The sequence below is a fragment of the Protobothrops mucrosquamatus genome, unplaced genomic scaffold, assembly GCF_001527695.2.
Source record: "Protobothrops mucrosquamatus isolate PMUCROS unplaced genomic scaffold, P.Mucros_1.0 scaffold2269, whole genome shotgun sequence".
NCBI classification, from domain to species: domain Eukaryota; kingdom Metazoa; phylum Chordata; class Lepidosauria; order Squamata; family Viperidae; genus Protobothrops; species Protobothrops mucrosquamatus.
The window spans coordinates 1-12,422 of record NW_015388358.1 but is presented as its reverse complement, the minus strand read 5'-3'; the positions used below and the strand labels follow the sequence as shown (position 1 = coordinate 12,422).

The window sequence follows — 12,422 nt, the reverse complement described above, 5'->3', positions numbered from 1 at the left end:
CTCTCTCCCCCCCTCTCTCTCTCCTCACCTGGAGAAAGAGGGGGGGAGGGAGGGAGAGGAAAGACAGAGGGAAAGGGGAAAGAGAAAAAGAGAGAGAGAAAGAGGAAAGAGAGAGAGAGGAAGCTCAAGTGCCTCTCTCTCCCCCCCTCTCTCTCTCCTCACCTGGAGAAAGAATGGGGGAGGGAGGGAGAGGAAAGAGAGGGAGAGGGGAAAGAGAAAGAGAGAGAGAAAGAGAGGAAAGAGAGAGAGAGGAAGCACAAATGCCTCTCTCTCCCCCTCTCTTTCTCTCTCCTCACCTGGAGAAAGAAGGGGAGGGAGGGAGAGGAAAGAGAGGGAGAGGGGAAAGAGAAAAAGAGAGAGAAAGAGAGGAAAGAGAGAGAGAGGAAGTGCAAGTGCCTCTCTCCCCCCCTCTCTTTCTCTCTCCTCACCTGGAGAAAGAAGGGGGGAGGGAGGGAGAGGAAAGAGAGGGAGAGGGGAAAGAGAAAAAGAGAGAGAAAGAGAGGAAAGAGAGAGAGAGGAAGTGCAAGTGCCTCTCTCCCCCCCTCTCTTTCTCTCTCCTCACCTGGAGAAAGAAGGGGGGAGGGAGGGAGAGGAAAGAGAGGGAGAGGGGAAAGAGAAAAAGAGAGAGAAAGAGAGAGAGAGAGAGGAAGTGCAAGTGCCTCTCTCTCCCCCTCTCTTTCTCTCTCCTCACCTGGAGAAAGAAGGGGGGAGGGAGGGAGAGGAAAGAGAAAAAGATAGAGAGAAAGAGAGAGGAAAGAGAGGAAGTGCAAGTGCCTCTCTCCCCCCCCCCTCTCTCTCTCCTCACCTGGAGAAAGAAGGGGAGAGGGAGGGAGAGGAAATTCTTAGTTCCTGCATCGTGGTTTGTTCTTATGCCCTTTTTATATTCCTTTTTGCATCTTAAATTTCACTTGTAATTCAATCATTAAATGTTACTGTTGGGGGGGCATTTCACTTTCTTGCAATTGAATTTTGTTTTCAGTGGTCATTACATTTAAGTGTCTTGAATAAATAAGATAATAATGAAATACATGTATCACGAAGTTTGGGAATAAAGTGATGGATGGCACCAAAATTTTTCACACAGTTGAGATATGGGAAAAAGACTGGAAATAAATTATTTGCATTGATATGTCCTGATGACAATTTTAAAGAAAACAAAAAAAGTGTTTGCATAAATTGAAGAATTATTTCCTATGTTGTGATTGAGAGGTTATGTTGGGGGAGGGGGGCGATGACAACTTCCTCATTGGCTCAAGGGGGCGATTCGTTCAAAAAGGTTAAGAACCACTGGACTAGAGGACCTCCAAGGTGCCATCCAACTCTGATAATCTGTCCTGTTTCTAAGGCGGCGCTTCTCAACTTTGACACGCTGGTTGGGGAATTCTCCAAGTTGAAGTCCACCTATCTTCAAGTCGCCACAGTTGAAAAACGCTGTTGTACATCTACAACAGCTATGGCAGGGGAGCAGCAAGTGCTGAGGTTTTGGTAGCAGATCAAATCAAATCAAATCAACAGCTACAGGGTGGCAATTAATCCAGGGATTGGCAATTAATTTTCCCAAGGGGCTATCGGAGAAACTGCCGTGATTCCCTTAATGACCATGGGAAAAATCGAGTTTAGTCACAGGAGGACTCACTTCATGACCGCATCCCTTAGCAAGCAAAATTTCGGTCCCAGTTGTAGCCAATAATCAAAGAACTACCTTTATAGTTAACAATCTGTTCCATTCCTTCCCACAGCGGGAAATTTTGAGCAAGATCCGTTCTCACTGGGAAGCCGCTTTGCTTCGCAACCTGACGAAGCTCAAGAAGCAAGAGAACATTTGGCGCACCTCCAAACTAGACCTGTACCCCTTTCTTTGCGTGCTGACCAAAGAGGAATACGTAGATCTGATGATGCAGGTAAGTGGAGAGGACTGATTATTTGTAACTCGGGGTTGAACAGCGGGGTCCTCAGTGCTCTCGGAGCTGAGATGGTTTCCTTCCAGACGTTTCATGACCCAACTAGGGAACATCATCAGTGCTAGCAGCGAGTGGAGTTTGCTCTTTGTTTATATATATATATATATATATATATATATATATATATATATATATATATATATATATATATATATATATATATATATATATATATATATATATATATATAGTGACTTGCTGCTTCTGAGTATTGGTGGGAGCGGTCTTGCATAAGTTGTATTAGTTGCCCCTTTGTGACTTCCACCCTTGTGCAAAGAGAGGTGGTCGGGCTGTTTCTCTGGAGGAATGCTGGACCACTGGGCCGAGCTCCCTGTGGAGGTAATGGTGTCTCCCCCCCACCTTTGGTTTCTATTCTTATTGTAAACAGGAATTTCAGTTAATTTAGGGTAGTGATGGCGAACCTTTTAGAGATCGAGTGCCCAAACCACAACCCCAAACTCACTTTATTTATTGCAAAGTGCCAGGGCCGCATCAGCATTGTGGTGCCCTTAGGGGGGGCGTGGGGGCGAGGCCCACTGGGTGGGCGTGGCCCCTCACTGGGCATGGCTGCGGTTGTCACGGCAGACTGGGCGTGCATGGCTGGGGTGGGCATGGCTGCCTCAATGTTGCTCATGGGAGGGACGCCTGTGGGGGCCGGGCAGGGTTGGGGGAGATCCAGGGGGTCTCTGATGGGTGGGATGGTGGGCAGGAGGCCCAGCATAGATGGGGAGGAGGCACGCAATCCTAGCTGGGACTGGGGGGCCATGGCGCCGATGGGGATCCGGCTTTCCCTGCTTGGGGTGGCCTTTGGCTTGCTGGGTGTGGATGTGCTCTACCACCTCTACTCAAGCTTGCTAGCTGGCTGCTTCGCCTCCTTTGTGCTGGGTGGGGCTGCCGCTCCGGGCGGCGGTGGCAGCGGCCTAATGGACCTGCACAAGCTGTTGGCAACGGCGGCACGTGTGCCCACAGAGAGGGTTGTGAGTGCCACCTGTAGCACGCGTGCCATAGGTTCGCCACCACTGATTTAGGGTAAGCCTGCATTTGAGTAATAGGTCATACAGTAATTTATTGTTTTTTAATGTTTTAATGGTTTTTTTGGTATAGATTTTATTAGTTTTTATAGGGTTAGGAGTAAGGTAGGGTCGGGATTAGGGTTAGGGTTAGGGTTGGGGTTGGGGTTGGGGTTTTTCCAAATAACATTTTCAATATTTAGCAAACAGCATAATGTCTGGGTACCTGTATTTAACTATCAATAATAGATATAGTTAATTATCATAAACAATATGTTAATTCAGTGATGGCGAACCTTTTAGAGACTGAGTGCCCAAAAACTGCCCCAGCCCCCCACTCCACCCCCTGCCCTGCCCCTGCTCTATCCCCATCCCGCCTGCCCGCAGGGCCACTCACCACCTCCTGGGCCCGCCGCAGATTGCCCAGCAGCGCCATGGCAGCCACGCCCTCTGTCCGCACCCCGCAGCATCAACTGTGCACGATGGGGTGTGAGAGCAGAGTCTTGTCTACGCTGTCTGGCTGCCATGTCCTTGGCTGCACTGCTCCGCGTGGGCCACGCTCGGGGGGCGACTCTCCTCCAGGGGGGCTGCTGGTGAGGAGGGAGGCAAGGCTGGGGCAACGGCACGTGTGCCCACAGAGAGGGCTCCGAGTGCCGCCTCTGGCACCCGTGCCATAGGTTTGCCACCACTGTGTTAATTCATCACTCAATAGCCTTCTTCTTACTAATATAAATTCAGAATTACATATCACATTCCTTTCTCTCTGAGAATGTTTTTTTAAATTTGCTTTAATTGCTTTGGTTGAGTTGGGGTGGCTATGGAAAATGAATGAATGAATGAATGAAAAATGAATGAATGAATGAAAAATGAGTGAGTGAGTGAGTGAGTGAGTGAGTGAGTGAGGCACAGTAGTAAAAATGCAGTATTGTAGGCTAACTCTGCCCATTGCCAGCAGTTCGATCCTGACTGGCTCAAGGATGGCTGAGCTTTCCATCCTTCCGAGCTCTGTAAAACGAGGACCCAGATTGTTGGGGACAACATGCCGACTCTGTAAACTACTTAGAGAGGGCTGTAAAGCGTTATGAAGCGGTATATAAGTCTAAGTGCTATTGCCATAGCTAAATAATAAAAACGCTAACTAATAAAGTAAAACTGAAACAAAAATAGAACGATGCCTCTAACTTTTTTTTTTTTTTTAAATTAAAATTGCTACGGGTCGTATCTTGAGTCTCTTAAGTTAAACAAGTCTTTGTTTTCTTTTCAGACGGTTTTCAGCCTGCCGGCCCTTGGGGAATGCGTCACCATCTTAGCCAAGGATCTGGGTACTAGAATCTACAATAAATACACTATTGTTAGAAAAAGCTGCACCATTTCGGAGGACAATTTTGAGAAGACCTATGATAGCTACGTCCAGCTTTTGGCCAGAGATAATCAGGTATCTAACTTCAATTGCCTTAGGTGACCTTTAACTAGACCATAGTTTGGCAACCTTGGCTCTTTTATGACTCGTGGACTTCAACACCCAGAATTCCTGAGCCAGCATGGCTTAGCTTGGAAACCTCTCCCTGTCCCCTCAGCATGGCTGGCTCAGGAATTCTGGGAGTTGAAGTCCACGAGTCATAAAAGAGCCAAGGTTGCCTACCCCCGGACTAGAACATCTCTAGTTTCTTGATCGGCCAGGATTTTTTTGGGTTCCAACAACTCAGGGCTATATTGGGCTAAAACTAGATTCTTCAGAATTCCTTCCTAGGGTTGACCTGGAGGAGATGTTTTCAATCTTTTTCAGCTCGTGGAACCTGTTAGTTGTTTTAAATAAAAAATAAAAAAAATCCTGAATACTCCTCAACAAGAAATAAAGCACTAGTGATTAGAAAACTGGCAATGTAACGTAAACTAAACCATTTAACGTAAAATACAAAATTAATATTTCCAACCTACGAAAATTAAACAGGTATTTCAAGTTGTTTTAGAGCAATGATGGCGAACCTTTTAGAGACCGAGTGCCCAAAAACTGGCCCCTGCTCCACCCCCAGCCCCACCCCGCCTGCCCGCAGGGCCACTCACCGCCTCCAGGACCCACTGCAGATTGCCCAGGCAGTCCAGCAGTGCCATGGTGGCCACGCCCTGCAGCATCAACTGTGCGCGATGGGGCGTGAGGGCAGAGTCTTGTCTACACTGCCTGGCTGCCATGTCCTTGGCTGCGCTGCTCCGTCTGGGCCACGCTTGGGGGCGACTCTCCTCCAGGGGGGCTGCTGGTGAGGAGGGGGTCACGGGGGGAAGCGAGGCTGCGGCAATGGCACGTGTGCCCTCACAGTGGGCTCCGAGTGCCGTCTCTGGCACCCGTGCCACAGGTTCGCCACCACTGTTTTAGAGGTTAACATTTTAACCAAACCTTTCCAGTTGGTAAACTGCCAACTTAGCAGTTTGAAAGCATGCAAATGTGAGTAGATAAATAGGTACCAGTCGAGCGGGAAGGCAACAGTGCTCTGTGACGTCATGCTGGCCACATGACCGCGGAAATGTTTTTGGGCAGTGCTGGCTCAGTGACCTTGAAACAAAGATGGCCCATGGAGTCAGCAACGACAAGCGGAGTAAAATCCGCAGGGACTCCTTATATTGCATAAGACAGGGGGTCTTCAAACTTGGCCACTTTAAGACTTGTGGACTTCGACTCCCAGAATTCTGAGAGTTGAAGTCCACAAGTCTTAAAGTGGCCAAGTTTGAAAACCCCTGGCATAAGAGCTAAGACCAAGGAGACGGCAGCACCAAGGGTGAAGTCTTCTTATCCCGTCAACCATCTCCAGCAAGCTGAGTAAGCAATGCAGCCTGTGAATCCAAACAAGGTTGGGCAGAGAGAGCCGTGGTGGCGCAGTAGTTAAAAGTGCAGCATTGCCGGCTAACTCTGTTCACAGCCAGGAGTTCGATCCTGACCAGTTCAAGATGGATTCGGCCTTCCATCCTTCCGAGGTGGGTAAAATGAGGACCCCGATGGTTGAGAGGCAAAGAGATTGACTCTGTAAACCGCCTAGAGAGGGCTGTGAAGCACTGTGAAGAGGTACATACGTCTAAGGCAGGGGTCTTCAAACTTGGCCCTTTTATGAGTTGTGGACTTCAACTTCCAGAATTCCTCAGCCAGGCACTCTGGCTGAGGAATTGTGGGAGTTGAAGTCCACAAGTCATAAAAGGGCCAAGTTTGAAGACCCCCTAGTCTGGATCCAAGCCCGCAGTTTCATCAAAATGGCCGACTGAGGAATTCTGGGAGTTGAAGTCCACCAGTCATAAAAGGGCCAAGTTTGAAGACCCCTGGTCTAAGGGCTATTGCTTTCGGCCTCCGAAAGGTAAGCTTCACCCAATTCCTTGCCTCTGCAGGTGAATAATTTTTTGCCACGGGAATATTGGGAGAAGCTGAGAGCGGAGGCGGGCTGTAGCCCTTCCTTGATATCCAAGCAAGTCGTCTGGCCCCCAAGCCTGTTAATTCAGCTGGGTTTTCAGCTGATCGAACTGATGGTCCAAACTCTCAAGCTTGACCACAGCCTGCTGCCTTTGCTCCCCGAAGAAGCTGTCATTCCCGTTCTGTATCACGTCTATTCTTTCCGCGGAACCAAGCAGGTGAGCGGTGGAAAGAAGGGCTGGGGTGTGTGTGTGTAACATGATAGTCGTCTTCCAATACCTTAAGGGGCTGCCCCAAAGAAGATGGGGGGGGGGTCAGCCTATTCTCCAAAGCACCTGAAGGCAGGGCAAGAAGCAATGGGTGGAAACTAGTCAAGGAGAGAAGCAACCTGGAACTAAGGAGGAATTTTCCTGACAGGCAGAACAATTAACGAGTGGAATGGCTTCCCCTGAGAAGTTGCGGGCGCTCCATCACTGGAGGCTTTCAAAAAGAGACTGGACAGCCATTTGTCTGAGATGGTATAGGCCAGGGACAGGCAACCTTGGCTCTTTTATGACTCGTGGACTTCAATTCCCAGAATTCCTGAGCCGGCATGGCTCAGCTTGGAAACCTCTCCCTTTCCCCTCAGCGTGGCTGGCTCAGGAATTCTGGGAGTTGAAGTCCACGAGTCATACAAGAGCCAAGGTTGCCTACCCTTGGTAAAGGGTCTCCTACTTGAGGTGGGGGGTTGGACTACAACAGAGGTCCCCAACCTTTGAGGCGCCAGGGACCGGTTCCGTGGAGAGAGGGTTTTCCACGGACCGGAGGGTGCGTGGTTTTGTGTGCTGCTTGCATCCCGCAAATGGGGCTTTCCTTGTTTGTGCGGACCAGTTTCTGGCATACCGTGGCCCGGTACTGGTCCATGGACCGGGGGTTGGGGACCCCTGGACTAGAAGACCTCCAAGGTCCCCTCCAACTCAGTAAAGCAGGGGTCCCCAACCTGTGGGCCGTGGCTGCATGACTGACTGGCCAGTGTGCACGTGTGTATACGTGCACTCACGCCCCTGTGCTCGCGTTAGTGTCTCCGTGAGTGTCGCGCGGGCACCTGCAGCCCCGTTTGGAGCACGTGCGCTCGCAGCCCCATTCATGTCTGAGCCCGTGTGCGTAAAGGCACCTGCCCCTCCCTTTCCAGGCCGCCCACCCAGAAAGTTCGGGCAACTCTGCTGTAAAGAATTTCTGTGAAGCTGGTGAATTTGCCAAAGGTGGCCTGCCTTCCCTTTGTAACAGGGCCTGGGAGAGCCTGAAACGGTAACATGCTTTTTTACAGGTCGTCCTTGACTTACAACCACTTGTTCAGTGACCGTTCACAGTTACAACGACAGTGAAAAAAAGTGACTTATATCAGGGCTTTTCAACCTTTTCACCCATTGTACCACTTTTAGGATATGGCAACATCCGAGTACCACCAGTCACCTAGCAAGCAAGGTGTCAAAAACGTGATGACCCAAAATAAAAGGAAAAAAGTGATAAAGTACAGGTAGTCCTCGACTTACAATAGTTTGCTTAGTGACTGTTTGAAGTTACAACGGCACTGAAAAAAGTCCCCCCGAGCCACAGTCGAGCAAGACACCTGACTGCCCGCCCGGCGGCGCTCTTCCTCCTGTCCGAGGTTTTCATTCTTGTGAGCATTTCTGTTGAGGATTGGCAGCGGGGGTGAGGTGGGGGGTGTTTGGTTTTATTTCCCCCCCCCCCCCGTCTGCTGGGTGGTTGCAGCAGGTTTTGGTCACTTCACATGACCCTGGGACACTGTGACCGTCATAAATATGAATCAGTTGCCAAGCATCTGAATGTAAACCACAAGACCCTGGAGAGGCTGAAACATTCCAGCTGATCGGCGCTTCTTCTGGGCTCAGCAGAAGCACCAGGATTAGCGCCGAGCTCCAGCTGGAGCCTGGCACTGATCCTGGGGCTTCCACTGAGCCCAGACAGCCTTGAAGAAGCGCCAATCAGCTGGAAAGCGGCACTGATCCTGGCGCTTCTGCTCAGCCCTGACAGCCCTGCAGCTCCAGCCATCTCTCGCTCAGGCTTGTGTGGTGCTGCCACCGGTTCAGCTCATTCCCCTCCCCCGCTACCACTTTTCTAGGATGGTCGCGTACCACCCGCCAGGTGCCAATGTGCCACAGGTGGTACCCGTACCACTGGTTGAAAAGCCCTGGACTTAAATGCCCGGTTTTCACCCTTAACCACATTTGCAGCATCTCATGTGATCCAAATTTGGTCACTGACCTGGGAATGATTGTAAATCAAGGACGACCTGTCGTATTAAGGATGATAGCTGGTTTTTTTGTGGGTTTTCTTTTTTTTTTTTTTTTTGTATTTTAAAAATCCTCTCTCTTTTCCTTTTGCAGATCGGTTTCATTAAACCTCACTCTATCCTGATCCGGCTAATCCAGGAGGCTGTGGAGACGACCCTCACCTTCGACTCCTTTATCCTCCCCATGCAATGTCCCCCCGTGCCCTGGGTCTCTTCCCACTTCGGGGCCTACACTCTCTCTCCGGTCAAGCTGATGCGATGCCAAGACGGGGTGGTCCAGCACGAGCTTCTCTTAGACGAGTGCCCTCACGACCACCTCTGCTTGGTCCTGGATGCACTGAACTTTCTGGGCAACTGCCCTTGGAAAGTCAACCAACCCGTCTTGGACGTGGTCATCTCCATCTTCAACGACAAAGGCGACGAGAAACTGGACATCCCTCCGCCGCCATCTTGGGAGGCCCAAGAGCTCGCCAAGCAGCTGGCCGCGAGCGAGCCCATGTCCAAGATGGCTCTGAAATGGAAGATGTCCCAGTACCGTAAGAAGGCCAGGGAGACCTACAGCCTGCGGATGGACATGCTCTACAAGCTCTCCATCGCCAAGCACCTGAAAGACGAGGCTTTCTGGTTCCCCCACAATCTGGATTTCCGCGGGAGGACCTACCCGTGTCCTCCTCACTTCAACCACCTGGGGGGTGACTTCACGCGGGGGATTCTCCTCTTTGCGGAGGGAAAGCCCCTCGGACCACACGGCCTGAAATGGCTGAAGATCCATCTGGTCAACCTGACTGGGCTGAAGAAGAAGACGTCTCTGAGGGAGAGGCTCGACTACGCCATTCAGCTCATGCCGGACATCTTGGATTCAGCAGACAATCCATTAACGGTACGTCCGGTGGGGGGGTGCGAGGTTTTGGGAAAGCGTCGGCCGCCTTGGGCCCCTTGTGGGTTACAGGGTGGGCAGCTTGTGGCTGGCTGGGGGCCCTTGGTGAACATGTGTAGAGAGGAAAGTCAGTAGCGAATGGGGAAAGATGGCCGTGGTAAGGCTACGTAAACACAACTGGGATTGTAACATTTTTGTTTGTTTGTTTTTGGAGGCAGTTTGTGGGTCCTTCCTTTGATTTTCCTTCCTTCCCTCCCTCTCCTCTCCTCTCCTCTCCTCTCTCCTCTCCCCTTCCTTCCTTCCTTCCTTCCTTCCTTCCCTCTCTTCCTTTCTCTTCTCTTCTCTTCTCTTCTCTCCTCTCGTCTCCTCTCCTCCTCTCCGCTCCTCTCCTCTCCTCTCTCCTCTCCCCTTCCTTCCTTCCTTCCTTCTCTTCCTTTCTCTTCTCTTCTCTCGTCTCCTCTCCCCTCCCTTCCTTCCTTCCTTACTTACCTTCCTTTCTCTTCTCTTCTCTTTTCTTTTCTTCTCTTCTCTTCTCTTCTGGCTGAGGAATTCTGGGAGTTGAAGTCCACAAGTCTTAAAGTTGCCCAAGTTTGAAGACCCCTGTTATAGAGCAATGTTTCTCAAACTTCACAGTTTGAAGCTGTGTGGACTTCAATTCCCAGAATTCTCCAGCCAGCATGCTTTAAAAGATGTGACCTTCATACGCAGCTTGAGGAATTCTGGGAATTGGAAGTCCACACATCTTCAGGTTGCCAAATTTGAGAAATCCTGATATAGGTAGTCCTCAACTTACAACCATTCTTTTAGTGACAGTTTGAAGTTACAGCGGCACTGAAAAAGTAACCTAGGACCATTTTTCACACTTAACGACCGTTGAAGCCTCCTCATGGTCACGTGATTAAAATTCAGGCACTTGGCAGCTGGCCTGTATTTATGACAATTGCCCTGTCCTGAGGTCATGTGATCACCATCTGTAACCCTCCCAGCAAAGTCAACAGGGGAAGGCAGATTCGCTTAACAACCGCATGATTCACTTACCTGCAGTGATTCCCTTAACAACTATGGAAAAAAAAGGTCATAAAATACGGCGTAACTCACTTAACACCTGCTTTGCTTAGCAACAGAAATTTTGGACTCAATTGTGACAATTGTGATAAAGTCGAGGATTACCTGTAGTTTATTCGGATGCATATGAATGTCTTTTTCTTTCTTTCTTTCTTTCTTTCTTTCTTTCTTTCTTTCTTTCTTTCTTTCTTTCTTTCTTTCTTCTTCTTCTTCTTCTTCTTCTTCTTCTTCTTCTTCTTCTTATTATTATTATTATTATTATTATTATTATTATTATTATTATTATTATTATTATTATTATGATAGTGTAAATGGCCCATCGACCCATTGTCAGCCAATGATGGATGGTGGTGTGGAGATGATGTGATGCCCTGTTACTTTTCCATTGCCATTTTCCAGCTTCTTTTTAATAATAATAATAATAATAATAATAATAATAATAATAATAATAATAATAATAATAATAATAGCCTGTGTCCGAAAAGTCGTGGGAAAACAGGGTGGAAAAAGTTGTTGAGAATGAGAGGGTGAAGATCTGGTGGGACTTTCGAATACAGACAGATCGCCATTTGGAACACAACACGCCGGATATCGCAGTTGTAGAGACCCAAAGCGTACAGCTGATTGATATCGCTGTACCAGGAGATGCCAGAGTCGAAGAAAAAGAACTGGAAAAAAATTACGAACTATCGTGACCTGGCCATCGAAACTGCGCGATTATGGATGAAACGTGTAACAGTGATACCCATTGTCATCGGGGCACTGGGAACTATGTCCAAAAACTTTGCAAAATACATCAAGAAACTGCAGCTTCCTGCAATAACTCCAGCAATGTTACAAAAAACTGCGCTACTCGGAACATCTTACATTTTAAGGAGGTACCTGGTTGATACCTAGGATGCTGGCAGCAACCCGTGTCAACCATCAGCACCAGCCAATTTGAATGTTCAGTTGACTGAGATTCACGTCTAATGAATAATAATAATAACAAGGGTAGTACCAATAGTCATAGGCGCCTTGGGTGCAATCCCAAAACAACTGGAGCACCACTTGAACACCATTGGCATTGACAAATTTGCCATTAGTCAATTGCAAAAGGCGGCCTTACTAGGAACTGCTTCCATCCTGCGACGATATCTGTAATACCATCAAACATCCACATCTGCCTATCCCAGATCCTTAGGAAGGACTCGACAGGTAGACAAAATGCCAAATCCAATCTGAACATCTGGCTAACTGTGCGATGATCCATAATAATAATAATAATAATAATAATAATAATAATAATAATAATAATAATAATAATTTGGAAGGGACCTTGGAGGTCATCTAGTCCAACCCCCTGCTCAGGCAGGAAACCCTGTACTATTTCGGACAAATGGCTGTCCAGTCTCTTCTTAAAAACTTCCAGTGTTGGCGCATTCACTTCTTCTGGAGGCAGGTTTTCCTTGAAGTCTCGTGGCTAATGGCTAGTATGTGCTTGATTCTTCCCCGGAGTCATATTTTAAATTTGGTTTTCTTTCCTCCGGTGCAGGGCAAGAGGTGGTGGATGGACACCGATGAGCCGTGGCAAGTTTTGGCGTGTTGCATGGAGATCGCAAAGGCTGTGCGGTCTCCCAATCCTGCCGAATACGTCTCCCATTTTCCTGTTCATCAGGTAGAGCCTTATGGTGCTTGGAGGTCCTTTCCGCTTTGTTTTATAATGGGGTGGGGGTGGGCGGGCGAGGGATGACGTGTGAACCTCATGGGGCTTTGAGGCAGCACCCCGATTTCTTTGTTTTTATTTATTAAATTTGTTTGCCACCCATCTCGCCTACAAGGCGTG

At 48.7% G+C, this 12,422-nt stretch overlaps 1 protein-coding gene across 1 annotated transcript in view; it reads left to right on the top strand.

Annotated features, from left to right (window-relative positions):
* The window catches only part of POLRMT (RNA polymerase mitochondrial), a gene marked incomplete at its 3' end in the record, with an annotated part of 30,019 nt that extends 17,765 nt beyond the window's left edge, over window positions 1-12,254 (top strand). Inside the window, exons 8-12 of the mRNA XM_029285791.1 lie at window positions 1,740-1,901; window positions 4,236-4,406; window positions 6,341-6,580; window positions 8,750-9,535; window positions 12,132-12,254. Coding sequence (XP_029141624.1) covers window positions 1,740-1,901; window positions 4,236-4,406; window positions 6,341-6,580; window positions 8,750-9,535; window positions 12,132-12,254 — 1,482 coding nt within the window. The remainder of the gene's footprint in view (window positions 1-1,739; window positions 1,902-4,235; window positions 4,407-6,340; window positions 6,581-8,749; window positions 9,536-12,131) is intronic.
* Window positions 12,255-12,422: the final 168 nt, after the last annotated feature.